Source organism: Bicyclus anynana, chromosome 2, assembly GCF_947172395.1.
Source record: "Bicyclus anynana chromosome 2, ilBicAnyn1.1, whole genome shotgun sequence".
NCBI classification, from domain to species: Eukaryota; Metazoa; Arthropoda; class Insecta; order Lepidoptera; family Nymphalidae; genus Bicyclus; species Bicyclus anynana.
Genome location: NC_069084.1, coordinates 15,442,709 through 15,458,577, shown reverse-complemented (window position 1 = coordinate 15,458,577; position 15,869 = coordinate 15,442,709). Strand labels below are relative to the sequence as shown.

At 36.4% G+C, this 15,869-nt stretch overlaps 1 protein-coding gene across 1 annotated transcript; it reads right to left on the bottom strand.

Annotated features, from left to right (window-relative positions):
- Positions 1-147: 147 nt before the first annotated feature.
- Positions 148-15,734, bottom strand: LOC112049092 (stromal membrane-associated protein 1). The gene is made up of 5 exons (XM_024086857.2): positions 15,527-15,734; positions 9,752-9,882; positions 8,436-8,614; positions 7,655-7,760; positions 148-7,042 (listed from the first exon to the last, which is right to left on the bottom strand). The coding sequence occupies exons 1-5, from the start codon at positions 15,642-15,644 to the stop codon at positions 6,245-6,247; spliced, it is 1,332 nt and encodes a 443-aa protein (XP_023942625.1). The 5' UTR covers positions 15,645-15,734; the 3' UTR covers positions 148-6,244.
- Positions 15,735-15,869: the final 135 nt, after the last annotated feature.

Sequence of the window (15,869 nt, the reverse complement as noted above, 5' to 3'; positions counted from 1 at the left end):
CCTATTCCTAAGTAAAATTATGTACAATACCTTAATACTGTACTTAAAAATGATTTAACCAACTATTGGTTTATTTATTGTTTTAGGGTCACTCTTATCTAGTTTGTGGCTTTAAATGGAATAAAGTGGAATAAAAATTCATTTGAGTATGGGCATTATATTTATTTCAAAACTCAAATACAGAATTAAATTTAATACGAGCCATTTGGTCGCCAATATGACAAGTGAACCGGCCGATTATGATTAATGATTTTATCTACGAACATTAACTAAATACACCAAACACTTGGGTATTAAAATAATAATTAATACATTATAGATTAGTTACATTATTATTTTATTTATTCAGTCAGTCCGTTTATTTATAAATAATATTATTTTAACTGAAATATTCTACTAGTATTACTATTGTATTTTTATTTGTATATAATATGCAGGTAGGTATTGTTCTCAACATTTTGCAAAAATGTAGAGAATTAACTACTGCCACTATATTTGCTTTAAAAATGAATGCAAGCTATATACTTTTCATAAAAAAATCGAGACAGTCCGTACCTAAGTACTGTTCACAGACTGTTTCGATTTTTTCGATAAGTATACATTTAATCCAAATAAATTTCTAATGGTTTATTTGCTATATAATTCTTAATGAGACTGCAGCAGTCACTTGAAGGATTGAGCAAGCGCAAACTATCCTGAATTCCAGTGAGACTTAGATATGTTAAGGTTAAGGTAGCATTCCGTTTTTGGCGACCGCGACCGGGTCGCACGACCCACTGCTTAGTATGAATTTATATGGAGCACTAATGACATCCCGCGATCGCGTCGCGCAACCGCTTTTGTTTAGTGCTTCATTTAGATTCATACTAAGCAGTGGGTCGTGAGACCCGGTCGCGGTCGCAGGTCGCTATCGCCAAGAACGGAAGACTACCTTTAGTAGGAAGTTGAATTGTTTGTGGGCTGAATGAGATCCTGAAATTAGGGGTTGTAAAATTAACAAAATATATTTTGGACTGAATGCTTATATTAAAAGTACAGTGAAGGAACAATCATTATTAGTAATTACTAATTATTATCTAATTAACTTGAAATCAACGTCTAAACTGTGCAATTACATTAATTATATTATTATTAATAAAATGCTATAAAAAAAATAAACACATGTATTTCAATACCTACCCAAAATATATTTAACTTACTATTTAAAAAATGGCTTCTGAAACAAGTTTCGTTATTTTATTAATTAAGCTAGCTCACGATAATTACAAAATAAATTAATTTAAGTATTGAGTTACTTATGCACCAATAAATAAATCAAGCCAAGTGTTTACCACTTTACATATAATGCAACATTCAGGATTTTTTTTTCCAACTTGTATGTCCAAGTTGAGACAAACATTCATGAAAATTTCAACCTTTTAGTAGCAGTAATAATAACAGGAACTTTTTTGGGAAATTCGTAGACAGAGAAATAAATAGACATATCGAAAGCATTCATTATTCCGACAAACAAAGAGAACAACTAAAACGTGGACTGTGTCAAAAACGAGACAAGGCGATTCAATATTTGGTTATATCAATCTAATAAAGAATAAACATATTGTAAACACCAAATTACAGCCACAACATACTGCTAATAAAATACAAAGTTAGCTTTAAATATATTCATGATAAAATGGTTTGGTGTATAATTCCATATTTTATTACGGTCAACCCGGTGGCCAAAAGTGGAACTAACGACATGGAGGTCACTATTTTAGAAAACATTATATTAAAAGTTAACGTCTGTGACTAAAAAGCGCGACAACAGCGACACCCTCACAGGGTTAGATAACTTTATGGTTTGGAACTTGACTTACACGCCATGTCTATTACCTTCTCTATCTAAGGGAAATCACTAGGTACAGTAATTTCTCCCACCAAGCATAATTATTGCCGTTTTTGTCATATGAGTACGGAAATTATAGGTAACATTTAAACAAAATATTGCTTTATAAAATACTTATTATGGTGGGCTAGACACATACTTCATACAAATAAATCTGAAAAACCTTTTGGAATAGATTCTGCATAAACAGTACACGGCCGCAATAATAACAACAGTTCGCAACTTATATATGGCTCAGGCAAATGTATGAAAAACACCAACATTATCTATACTCTATAGTATGATGCAAAGTTCATGACGTTTCAGAACATCGTGCGTTAAGATGCGCAATACAAGAATTTCGATATCAGCTAATTTAAGAGACGTCATATAATAGGCGAGACCGTCTTAGTCGAGTGCGAAAAATTTTTGCATTTACCACCCAAAAATCGTTCGTACTCGACTAAAATACTAAAGTAGTCCAAACTAGGCCTTACAGGCTTAAGAGTATGGTTCAGATTGAGGGCCACAGTAGTCCAAACTAGACCATGGGCAGGTTATTGTTTGTTTAAGAAATTCCGATTTAACATACCCAACGTCTGCAATAAAATCTAAATTACATTTACCTAGCAGTTGAACATTATACTTGTTTGTTGTCTATGGTTGCTCACACAATATATTTGGCAATAAATTATAGGGTACTGTATACATACGCCAACTTACTCTACTTTATTGACAATATTTTTGTTTTCCGTGTGTATGCGGGCAATTTTAAGTAAGTAAACACAAAATTATTCAGTGTGTGAAAGTTGAAGTGCCAGATAAACTTAATTTTCATACATAATTTCGCGTTTCTCATATTGTGATGCCCGCTAGCTATATTAACTTACAGACAGAAACACACTCACACTAACATTACAATAATATTTGAATAGTGCACGATAATTCTAAATCATGTGTATAAATTTTAATAAAAAAAATAATTTCTATAGTAGATAATAAAAATAAAACAATTCTAGTTATAAATAAAATGGAATATTATGTTTTTTTTAAATACAGAATACAGCCTCGGTATTAAATGTTGTATATATGAACAGCTATAGTCAAATCGCTTGACTCCTCGCTCGGCGGAACAGAGACACTGATCATGACGTCAGAGGGGAAGCGGAGGGAGAGAAAGGGGCGGGCAGTAACATGCGAACATGACTATGAATAATGTACACAATCATTATCAACCCATATTCGGCTCACTGCTGAGCTTGACTCTCCTCTCAGAATGAGAGGAGTTAGGCCAATAGTCCACCACGCTGGTCCAATGCGGATTGGCAGACTTCACACACGTAAAGAATTAAGAAAATTCTCTGGTATGCAGGTTATTCCTTCACCGTTTGAGACAAGTGATATTTAATTTCTTAAAATGCACACAACTGAAAAGTTGGAGGTGGATACCCAAATGTATATTAACAGTAGATATACATATATACACCACCTTCAGTTAAATCCAGCAATATTTTTTCCTAAGCCTTATTTGCCTGGTAAAGAATGCGCTTGCGAACGCGGGCGAGGGCTGAGTTAAGCCTAACATACATTTTTCTTTTTCAGTAATCAGTATTTAACATTCAAAAGAAGACAAAGAGTCTACACACAACTTTTATAGTAACGGGGCTTTTGTATTGCACAACATTTTACAAGTGTACCATTAGGTACACAATAATATTGTCAGTAAAATAGGGTAACATTGCTCAAGTCGTACCTCTGCGAAAAAGGATACTTTTTTTTTAATATTCTTTACAAGTTAGCCCTTGACTACAATCTCACCTGATGGTAAGTGATGATGCAGTCTAAGATGGAAGCGGGCTAACTTGTTAGGAGGAGGATGAAAATCCACACCCGTTTCGGTTTCTACACGGCATCGTACCGGAACGCTAAATCGCTTGGCGGTATATCTTTGCCGGTAGGGTGGTAACTAGCCACGGCCGAAGCCTTCTACCAGCCAGACCTGGACAAATTAAGAAAATCTCAATCTGCCCAGCCGGGGTCGAACCCAGGACCTCCGTCTTGTAAATCCACTGCGCCACAGAGGCCGTCAAAACTGCCGTTCGGGTTCGACTTATGCCGTGGTACAACTTTAGGCAACTTACCCTATTTTATTTACAAATATGAATATATTCATGTTTTAAAAATAATACTTTAGAGCGTTCGTAAATGTAATAAAAAAATCATATAAAAATATTTTAAACAAAAAAATATACCATGTTTGTTTTATATGACATGTATAATGGAAAATAAAAAATAAACAAACTTTTTTTTAACAATAGGGTGTAGCCAGATAGGTAACTAATATAACTATAGCTCATCTATTCTCAGTATAAGATATGCCTAAAAATATATAAGTGACAAATAAATCAATGAAATATTGAAAAAAGAGTGACTGTAGATATTTTAGTATGTTTAAGTATAAATATAATAACATACACATATAGCCGATCCAAATTTGAAATATGTTTACGACTGACGCTTATATCAAGTCGGGTCATTCCGATAAGATTTTAGATCACGATAGTTTGGATTAGATAAGATTATTATCGTAGTGTTCATTTACACGAGCGGCAACTGCTACCGACGACTGCAGTCAACTCAGACCAATTATAGAAGGACCTGTATCGTACTCATAGTCACGAACAAAATTGTCTGTCATTTTCTGAAGAAAACGAGCTTAGATTTGGTATATATCTTATACTAAAATGGAAGTTTTTGCCCGTTTTTAACACAATTCAATTACACAAAAAGGTATTTTTACGGAGCTCTTTAACCGACGAACACGATTACAAATATTTAACATCGATACTATAGAGACAGTTTTTATAATCGCTTTAGATCGTTGATCGTTATATTTTGACAGAAAAGTAACGTCTAGCGAGGCAGGTCCTATACAATAATTGGTCTGAGGCAGTCAACGACGTCTCGGCGGCAGCCAACGGCATTCTACTGCAGTCGGCGCCTGCCGGCGGTAGCTGCCGAGTCGACTGCAGTCACGAATGGCCCTCTAAGCCGAGGTCCGAGTCTCATAGGAGACGCCCTTAGAAAGTCGTTCCGTCCTCTATCTTTATTTCAGCCTTCGGGTCTCATCAGGCGATGCTACTGCGCTCGCCCAAAACCCCCGATGACGCCGTAGTGGTCCCACATGGAACCATCGGCACTTACTCAACACGAACAAACAGAAACGACTGCAGTCAGCGACCGTCGTCGTCGACTGCAGTCGACTGCGGTCGTCGGTAGCAATTGCCGCTCGTGTAAACGAACCCTTAGTGTATTGGATGTTATGACTATGATTCGATGGCAGCGGATAAAATAATATCAGTAAACCAAAGATGCAGGTCATGGTCCCAAGTTGCTGGAATGGCGACCCCGCACTAGAAAGTGCAGTGTTGGTCGACCCCCCCACCAGGTGGACTGACGACATCAAAGGAGTCGCAGGGATTCGCTGGATGCAGGCGCCTCAAGATCGTGACGTTTGGAAGATACTACTAAAAGCAGATGTCCTGCAGGGGACGTGATAGATATCTCGCGTAGAGGACGACATATTGTCGACCAATAGCGTGGCACCGATTTTTTTTTTGTGTTCACAGATCAGTTGGTCGACTATAAACTGTTCTTTTTACGTCTTAAAATAATATTTAAATTAATGTAAATATGTAACCATTCCGTGGAACTAATTTATGAGTGTTAATAAAACACCAGGTATCTGAAGATACAGTGTAATGCGACATGGCAATTCCACTCATGAACATTTTTGCTAAGTACTTATACGAGCGGATAAAGTGACGTCATACTAAACATTTTTATAAATAAATGAGTATCTATTTCCGCCACATATGGATACTTTTATTATCAGACATTACCCAAGTACAATGTTTAAAAGTATGGGACAAGTTATTAAAAAAAAAACTTGACTCATTCATAGACAATATGACGTTTGAATGTAAGACGCTACGTTCAAATACTTTGACAGTACTGATATAGTGTATTATCTATGGTACTGATTTTAAATGTCGGATTGACGCTCGTGCCCATTATACGTTGTAGAGCGTTAATTTTATAAATATATTGCGTTATCTACAATGCGTGTTAGAGAAATCTAAGGCTCGTAATCAGACATTTTATGGCCTCGAATGCTTTATACGTGAAATCTTACTCAATTTTAATTCAAGTCGTATGGGATATGAAGCCCAATAGACTTGTTGAACTGATTTGTTCGACACAATCGAGCCGAAGTTCAAATTCGTTCATACGCGTCAAAATGGCGTATGTGAGGGTACGATTATGAACTCAAATGCCTCAATAATAAGGGTCTAAATAACGTGCAAAGAAAATAACCTATTGCCATGTATTGCTTGCCACGTTTGGGTTTGGAGGGAACGCGCTAGCGAAGTTTTGCCCTAAATTGAGACTACCAAACTGTTGGGACAAAGGTGTTTGTTGGGGGAAAAACGACTGATTTTGGAACGGCTGAGCATTTTGTACAGGCTGATTTTGCATTTGCTGCTGTGGCATTTGATTTGGGAACGCTTGTTGGAACTGATTTGTCATCGGTTGGAACTGATTGAACGATTGCATACCGTTTTGGACTCCCATACTGTTGTACGGTTGGTACAATGAGCCGAATGTACCAAACTGTCCTTGAGGTGGTACGTTGAACTGACCGGGTTGAGACTGCTGATTGAATTGACCGGGTTGAGTCTGCTGATTGAATTGACCCGGTTGAGTCTGCACCGGGTTGAATTGACCAGTTGATTGACTGTTGAACTGACTCGCTAAAGTGTTGGAAGGTGTTTGACTGTACAACGCAAGTATACTGTCCTTAGTTAACTTTGACTTTTCCTTTTCCGTTGGAGCGGCTTGTTTGAAGAAGTTCTCCTCTTCGGTTTTGAGATCAGGTTTGGTTTCTTCTTGTTTCGGTGCCGGTTTCTCTGCTGGTGCTGAGAAGAAGCTGGAGAAGATGTCATCGTTGTTTGTTGGTTTGACTTCTGGCTTGGTGACTGTGGTGTCCAAGCCCAGTAAGTCGGCTGAACCGTTGGACGTTTTACTTGTATCCTGGCTTGTTGGTGTGTTCCTGCCTAATTTGGGACTCACTGATGACTTTGGCTTCGGTAAACTCGGTATGACGTCGGATTTCTGAAGCAAGATATATAATCATTATTACTATCTTTTAGTTAATATTACATTACTAGCGGACGCCCGCAACTTCGTCCGCGTGGAATTCTGTTTTTCAAAAATCCCACGGGAACCATAGATTTTTCCGGGATGAAAAGTAGCCTATGTGTTAATCCAGAGGGAAATCTATTTCCATTCCAAATTTAGCCAAATCGCTTCAATAGCCGCAGCGTAAAGAACAAACATAAACTTTCGCCTTTATAATATTAGTGTGATTCTTTTGAGTTAAAAGTAAATTGATAAATGTCTAAAGACGTCTCATCAATTTTCAATTTTTCTTTATTGTAGCTTTTGTTTAATACTTCATTCGACTTTGTTGAATTGAAAGACAAACAACAGTTACTATAACTTTCCCCAATGTTGATTGACAAAAAAAGTTGTTTTCTAACATAAACAACGAAAATTGTATTCCCTATTAGATGCTTTATGTATAGTTATAAAATGAGTTATTTATTTTCATCCGCGAAAAGTCGACGAACCCATGCGACAACGTCACCCAGGTCCGACAAAATACTCTCTACGTACGTCCCGTAGTTTACAAATAAACAGAGGAATTTTTAATAAATTACATACATTATATTTCTTATCAGTCGAAGGTGCAGGTAGAGGTCCCAGTCCAGACGTGGTGGCTCTCTTTTTACGTTTTTGTTTTTCTAATTCCTCGTCTATCTCTTTGTCCCTGGAAACATAAGGAATGGCATTATTATAATAACTTACAAATTAGTATTCTGAACATTTTAACTCATAATGATATAATAGTAAAAGTATTCCTTAATAATTTTTACTATAATATTATAAATTAAATACATCTTATTCTTCCAAGAACAATAAACAAACAAAATTTTATTTTTATATAATTATTAGTGAAAGAATAATGTTTTTTTTACAAATCCCGCAGGAACCAAGAATTTTTCCGGGATAAAAATATCCTAATGTTCTACTCCAAGTTCCAATTTATCTCTATACGAAATATCATCTATACCGGTTCAGCGGTTGAGCCGTGAAAGGTAACAGGAAGACATAATTTCACGTTTATAATATTAATTATAGAAGTATGGATATGCCTGAAAATCATACAATACATACAAAGTACATACAAAGTCCATTATCATCCGAAAGCCGCCAACCCTTTTTCAAATTTCTCAGGAATGCAAGTTTCCTCACGATGTTTTCCTTCACCGTTTGAGACACGTGATATTTAATTTATTAAAATGCACACAACTGAAATGTCGGAGGTGCATGCCCCGGACCGGATTCGAACCTATGCCCTCCAAATTGACGGCAGATGTCAAATCCACTAGTCTATCACGGCTCTCAGAGAGAGAATACATAACGATGACTAAATTTCACTCACCAGTTGACTTTAGGCATCGTAGGCGGCACCCATTCCTTGGCAATGTATTTCTTCTGCTCATACTTGGCGCGTATGAAGGCCTCCAATGAGGAATCGTTCTGCGGTCTTCGGAACGAGTCGGGCAGGTTGGCTTCGTACACGGCGCGCGCTCGGGAGTTTCCCATTTGTTGGAGATACACCTAGAATATAATATGATATCCAATATGATAATAATTATACATAATATTATAAAGCTGAAGAGTTTGTTTGTTTGTTTGTTTGTTTGTTTGTTTGATTGATCGCGCTAATCTCATTTGAAAAATTCTTTCAGGGTTAGATAGCCCATTTATCGAGGAAGGCTATAGGCTATATTTTATCCCGGTATTCCTACGGGAACGGGAACCACGTGGGTGAAACCACCAGTCCAATATAATGAAGATAATGTTAAATGCTACGTACACATGGACACGCACACAAACAGAATAATATTGTCAATAAAGCAAAGTAAGGTTGCTAAAGTCGTACCATCGAGAAAAATCGTATCCCGGCAATATTATTTCCTGACAGGATATACCTTATCCTTATTTATTGACAGTATTTCTTTACAAGCAACCTTAAGAAACCTTGCCCTATTTATTTCATGTTTTAGTGGAATGGCAGACAAATGTTTGTCTTTTCATTTCATTGATTATATTTTATCGATAATCAACCACCTTTGAAAACAAATAGTGACAATATGTTCGGAATGCATGATGACGTACTTTAAAATACTGTAGATAAGCTGTGTTTTAAATAAAACAGTTAATAGAGTGTCTGTATGTAAGGGTGTTTCATTTTTATTTAATTTTCGATTTTTATTTGACTTTGCTCGAATTCTTGCTACCACTCATGCACAGTGCTTATATACCAAAAATTAACATAATCGGTGAATATTTGGAGGTTGCGCAACGCCAATGAAGTTTTCTCATACATATGTCCTCACTCTGTATATTAATTAAAATTGCAAAAATATGCGATGAATCAGACATTTTCCAAGTTATATTTAAAAAAAAATTACTGTAAACGATTGGTTAAATATAAAACGAGAATTTCGAAAATTTCACCCCTATGGAGTTAAACATTGATTGAACTTTTTTATAAAAGCCAGTCATTTATCAAGGTATGTTCACGGTAATAGGTAAATTAACAGTTAAAATAGGTAATTGATAGATAAAATATAAAATTTAATGCGGTTTAAAAAGAAATGAAGCTTACACATTTTTTTCGCAGGTGAAATCATGAGCGTCAGCTCTAGCTAAAATTATTTAGTAAAAAAGACTGTAAAATAGTACACTGACCACTTGTTCGGCAGTCCACGAGTCCAGGTTCACGCTCTTGACCTTCGATATGTGCACGCCGAGGTTCCTGTGGATGCCGGCGCACCGGATGCACAGGAATATGCCCAGGTTCCATGACGCCCAGCGTGGACCTGGAAAATTAACAAGTCACCATCAGACTGTTTTAAAAGATCACTGAGGTAACAGGCGTTTTGGAACAAAGTTCCTTATCGCGCGTTGCGAAAAACGGAAAAATTAAGACCAAAAGTTGTAACGACACTTTTTGCTATAGTTGTAACTGTGCCGTGCGGCAGGTTTCTTCACGATGTTTTTTCCCTCACCGTTTTAAGACGCGTGAAATTAAATTTCTTAAAATGCACATAAGTCATTAAGTTAAAAGATTGGAGGTGCATGCCATGGACCAAATTCGAACCTACACCCTCCACATTAAGAGGCAGAGGTTATAAACAGGTCCACTGGGCTATCAGGGCCCTAAAAGCACAATATACTGAGCCACGGGTAGTAAACTTTCAAGGAATATAAAAGCTTGATCCACAGATATAAAGAGATGTACACTAATCATAAAAACACAATTCGTAATAAAGTCATGGTCCTCGGTATTTATGAGGTAACTAATTGAGAGCGTAATTTTAGTTACGGACCTTGAAAGTATAAAAATTGCAAAATGAAAATTGCTGTTTCCTCTTTGTGTTAATGTTTGAGTGTCATCATACTGACATTGAATAATTAAAATTGAGGCATTAGTGTATGCACTACAATGACCAGACAAGTCTCATTTTATGAAAGCTTCGCCATCCCTTCTGACCATAGGTAAGTATGGTAGCCACTTATTGAGAATGAACTGTGGTGGTTCTGGCTTTTGCCCAATTATGAAGCGCCTCTTATGCCAAACATTGGGGTGGGTTTTTATAATAATGCTATTTTTGTTATTAAACTAATTCAAAACTGTTTCAACAAGTTTGTCATGGACGTCCATGTGTCTAATAGTCTTTTTTTTATAATTTACTAGCGGCTTCACACCCGCGACTTCGTCCGCGTGAAACTCGATGTAAACTTTCAACTGGCCCTACGTAGGGTAGGGGTAGTTGAAAGTTCAATTTTCACTTTAATTTTTTAATAAAAAACACCTTAAAAAAAATAGAGAAATCGGTCCAGTCCCGCTTGATGGCGTGACCAAGGCATATATTTTTTTTTAAAAAAAGAATATATGCCATACCTTTATATATGACCAATATTCCCATTCCCCTCCAACTAGTCGGCAAATACTGTATTAGGAGTGGGTACGACAATAGACCAACAGGGCGGGGATCGAACCACCACCCCTTGGTGATGAGTCCGACCGCTCTTACCGTTGAGCTATTGATTCATTTTTTTTTATAATTGGAATAGAACCCTATTTAATTTCGCGGGTTTTTTTTATATTATCCGCCGTTGCGCTGCCTATTTCTATGACAAATTTCGTCTTAATCGGTTCAGCAATTAAAACGGAAATGCGTGACTAACAAACGAACTCACTTCCGCATTTATAGTATTAATAGTAAAAATAGCGTGTTTATCATGGACAGTATGGGGGAATGGGAAACCATAGGAAATACTTGGAAACGACATAGTGGGCGTATGTTCACATTGAGTCATGGTTGCAAGGGTTTTCACTTGAATTCATTGAATATTCAAACGGGAGCGTAAAGAAGCCCCAGCAACTCAACCGTAAAAGGTCAGTTCAGATCAGAAAGGTTGTGAGTTTGATTCTCACCTTGATATATCGCACTATTGTTGCTTTGTTATAAAACTGATTTACAATTTTTATTTAAGTATATAAAATCCTGCAAAATATTAAAAAAATATATTATGAAGATAGTTTTTTTGTTTATTTGTTACGAATGCTGAGCAGAATGGGAATTTAAAATATCACATTACATGTTATTTTCACACGTTTGGACTTCTTAAAGTATTATATTATAGTAAAAAAAAGTCCTTCATGGCAGCTAATCTCTTATTAAGACTTAAGGAGATGTTACAATGTCATCATTCATCATCATTATCAGTCAATGGACATTCACTGCTGGACATAGGCCTCTTACACAGACTTCCAAACATAACAGTCTCAAGCCGCCAGCATCCAGCGGCTCCCTGCAACCCACTTGATGCCCTCGGTCCACCTAGTGAATGGGTCGACCAACACTGCACTTTCTGGTGTGTGCGCATTTCAGCACCTTGGGACCCCAACGTCCGTCACCTCTTCGATCTATGTGGCCTGCCAATTGCCACTACAGCTTTAGCACTCACAAAGTTCAATGGAAGTCCAGAATGCCAACATTGGAAAGAGATTTGGTTTAGGACTCATGTGTTTGTGTGCTTCTGAGCTATGAGACTAACAAAAATGAGAATAACCTTGATTTCCCAAGCCTAAGATACACCAGAAGATTTATCTATATCTTGCGAATACCAAAACATAACATTGACCAATAGTAGCACATCAGAAATGTAGTTCTATACTTTGACCCATTTCTATGAACGGAGTGATATTTTCGATTTAGCCGCTGTTGTTCCACAATGTCTTTTCACTTAAGATATTTCAATCTTAAGGTAGCATACCGATCTTGGCGACCGCGACCTGCGACCGCGCGACCCACTGATTAGTATGAATTTATATGGAGCACTAATGCACGCCATTGACGATCACGTTTCTGCAGCACCCACGCATATAACTGATCGTATATTTGTCACTGCGTGCATGGCGGCTCGACTTATTAAACGTCTACGCTGCCGTTTGCGCTGCAGAAACGTGAGAATAATTGACCGTCAATGACTGACTTACACAAAGCCCGAGACCGCATCCCGCGACCACTTTTGTTTAGTGCTCCATATAAATTCATACTAAGCAGTGGATCGTGCGGTCGCAGGTCGCGGTAATTTACCAGTAGAACACAGAGGAAGTTCCAAAAAATCTATAACAAAGAAAATTATATACCTATACCAATTAGGTGGTTGAAGAAAATAATTATAATGATTATACAAGATCATTATTTATGCATTTTAATTTATAGTTGCAGATGCATAATGTGTGTCAGTGCTAGACAGGAAGCCTATAAAACTGGGTCAGAGTGTAACCTAGACTTAGCTCTTTCTATGTCAATGTTTTATGCTATTATTTTTTATAGAAAATTTAAATTTATTTACAATTATACTAATTATAGACATACTAAGCTTGTTTCATTTTTTGATTTCTATTCATACAAGGTAGAAGACATCTAGTGGATCGCTGGATGGTGGTCTGAGACCATGGTGTTGTCTATACATGAGGCCTAAATTCAGCAGTGGACATCTATCAGCTGATAATGTAGATGATGAGGATGATGCTTGCCATTGTTTACATTTAATTTTAAAAAATACATGTAGGTATGAATTAAAAAGCCTCAATAGCACAATGGTAAGAGCGGTCGAACTTATCATTGGGGTGGTTCATTCTCTGCCCCGTTGGTCTATTGTCGTACCCACTCCTAATACAGGGTTTCCCGACTAGTTGGAGGGGTATGGGAATATCGGTCATATCAATACTAATATTATAAAGCTGAAGAGTTTGTTTGTTTGATTGAACACGCTAATTTCTGGAACTACCGGTCCGATTTCAAAAATTTTTTTCAGTGTTAGATAGCCCATTTATCGAGAAAGGCTATAGGCTATATATTATCCCTGTAATCCTACGGGAACGGGAACCACGCGGGTGAAACTGCGCGGCGGCAGCTAGTTTAAAAGATATGGCAAATATTCTTTTTAAAAAAAAAATCATACATAAATTTTAAACACATGTACACACTAAATTATACTTTTTCTAAAGCAACTATTTAAGTAAAACATTGTGCAGTTTAAGCATAATAGAATAAATGTTAAAACCATTCAATTTTATATCAACAGTTATGTGAAATTGGTCATTAAAAGGCATTTTGATGACATGAGACCCAAATTAGGCATGGCAAGACAACACTAACAGAACATCACATTTTCACCTGTGTAACTCCCTTTGCTGTGTAAATATGGGAATAAAATATAGCCTTTGTTACTACCTGATACTGTAACTTTCATTGGAGAAAGAATTTTTAAAATTGGTCCAATAGTTTCAGAGCCTTGATAGCCCAGTGGATATGACCTCTGCCTTTGATTCCGGAGGTTGTGGGTTCGAATCCGGTCCGGGGCATGCACCTCCAACTTTTCAGTTGTGTGCATTTTAAGAAATTAAATATCACGGGTCTCAATCGGTGAAGGAAAACATCGTGAGGAAACCTGCATCCCAGAGAATTATCTTAATTCTCTGCGTGTGTTAAGTCTGCCAATCCGCATTGGGCCAGCGTGGTGGACTATTGGCCTTATCCCTCTCATTCTGAGAGGAGACTCGAACTCAGCAGTGAGCCGAATATGGGTTGATGACGACGAGTTTCAGAGCCTATTCCATTCAGACAAACAAACAATCTAATATTTTATCTTTATAATATTAGTATTTTGATGAGTACAATATAGGCCACACAATCTACTTTAGTATTTTGGTTGTGTACGAATGTGGGCGGTAAATCCAAGTAATGTTTGTACTTGACTAAAATACTAAAGTAGTCTGAACTACACCTTACAAATTGTACAATAAATGTAAAACAAATGATAACTGGCATGTTTATCTTAATTGTTAGTGTGATAAGAATGTATTCAGATTGTGACAACATGGCTTGATCAGATTACTTGCTCTGCTTATTCATCATTAATAAACCATATTTGGGCTCACTATTGAGCATGAGTCTCTTCTCAGAATGAGAGGGGTCAGGCTAAGAGTCTACTACATTAGCCCAATGCAAATTGGCAGACTTGACACACAGAGAATTAAGAAAATTCTTAGGTATGCAGGTTTTCTTACTGGTTATTCATATTTAGCTAATTATGTTGATCATTAGACAAATCAAACCACTAGGCCTAACATTCAAAAGGCACAACATTATCTTCTGAAAACAAATTGACAAACTGGAAATATTTCTATCTCTTTTATTGTGATAGGATGAAAGAGAGACTGAGTGATATTTCCGGTTCAGTCAAATTGCTTTTTGCCTTTATGAAACATCTTGTGGCGTGTTGATTAAGCCTACAGACTAATTGTTGTGGGGACATTCAAGGAATATATTATCCACAGTTATTTTAAGCTAATTTTGGATTACAAGGACACAAACATTTTGCATTTTAAAGCAACAATGGATGAGTTAATCAATTAATTACTTTATAATGTCAATTTAAGACAATATTAAAAGTAGATATTCTTTCATAAATCAATTATAATTTCTTTTAATAAAATTTTATTTTGGTTGATAAAGGTATAAATCATGTTTGTGTAAATTCCATATTTATTTTCAAAGCATATTTAGTTTTCATTTAATCAGGTAATGACTAAGAATCTCAATATTTCTATATCTCTAGAATCAATGAAGACTGACTCACAGGAATTTAGGTATTGCCTATAAATGAAATCAATAATTGAACATCTATGAAACGTGAACTAAATTGTAGTAATTGTTATAGAAGTGTTACAAATTAGAATAGCGTGAGTCAATAAATCTCCGATGCTAACATGCAAAGTTCGAAGACCCGAGTCAACTCAAAGACATTTTTCTAAGGACTAGTTCATAAGAAAGAAGTGAATTCTCCCACGTTCCTTTTGTTTTGCTAACTGTATAGTCATATCACAAGTATTTGTTACCCTGTTGAGGAAAATGAAAGAAATAAAAAGCAAAATTTGCTCACCCTTTGCGTCACAGTCAACACAATATTTATTGTCTTCATCTTTGAGTAATTGTATCAAAATGTTCTGACATCGATCCTGGATCTGTTTGGCTCGATCCTTTTCACTTTTAGAAGTCATTTCTGTGAGTAAGCGGCTGTTATTTGGAAAAATAGGGTGGATGAGAAATACTGCTTATTTGTAGAAGACAGACCATAAAGCAAAAGTGACAGTCGAGTCGATGTCTTTTTTTTAGTGATGAGTTGTTCCGATTTGTATAATCACTGACAAAATTGTATAAGTTGTGTATACTTAAAGTTGTAACATTAAAATAGTTAAATTTCAAGTACGCAGTGTATTTATAAT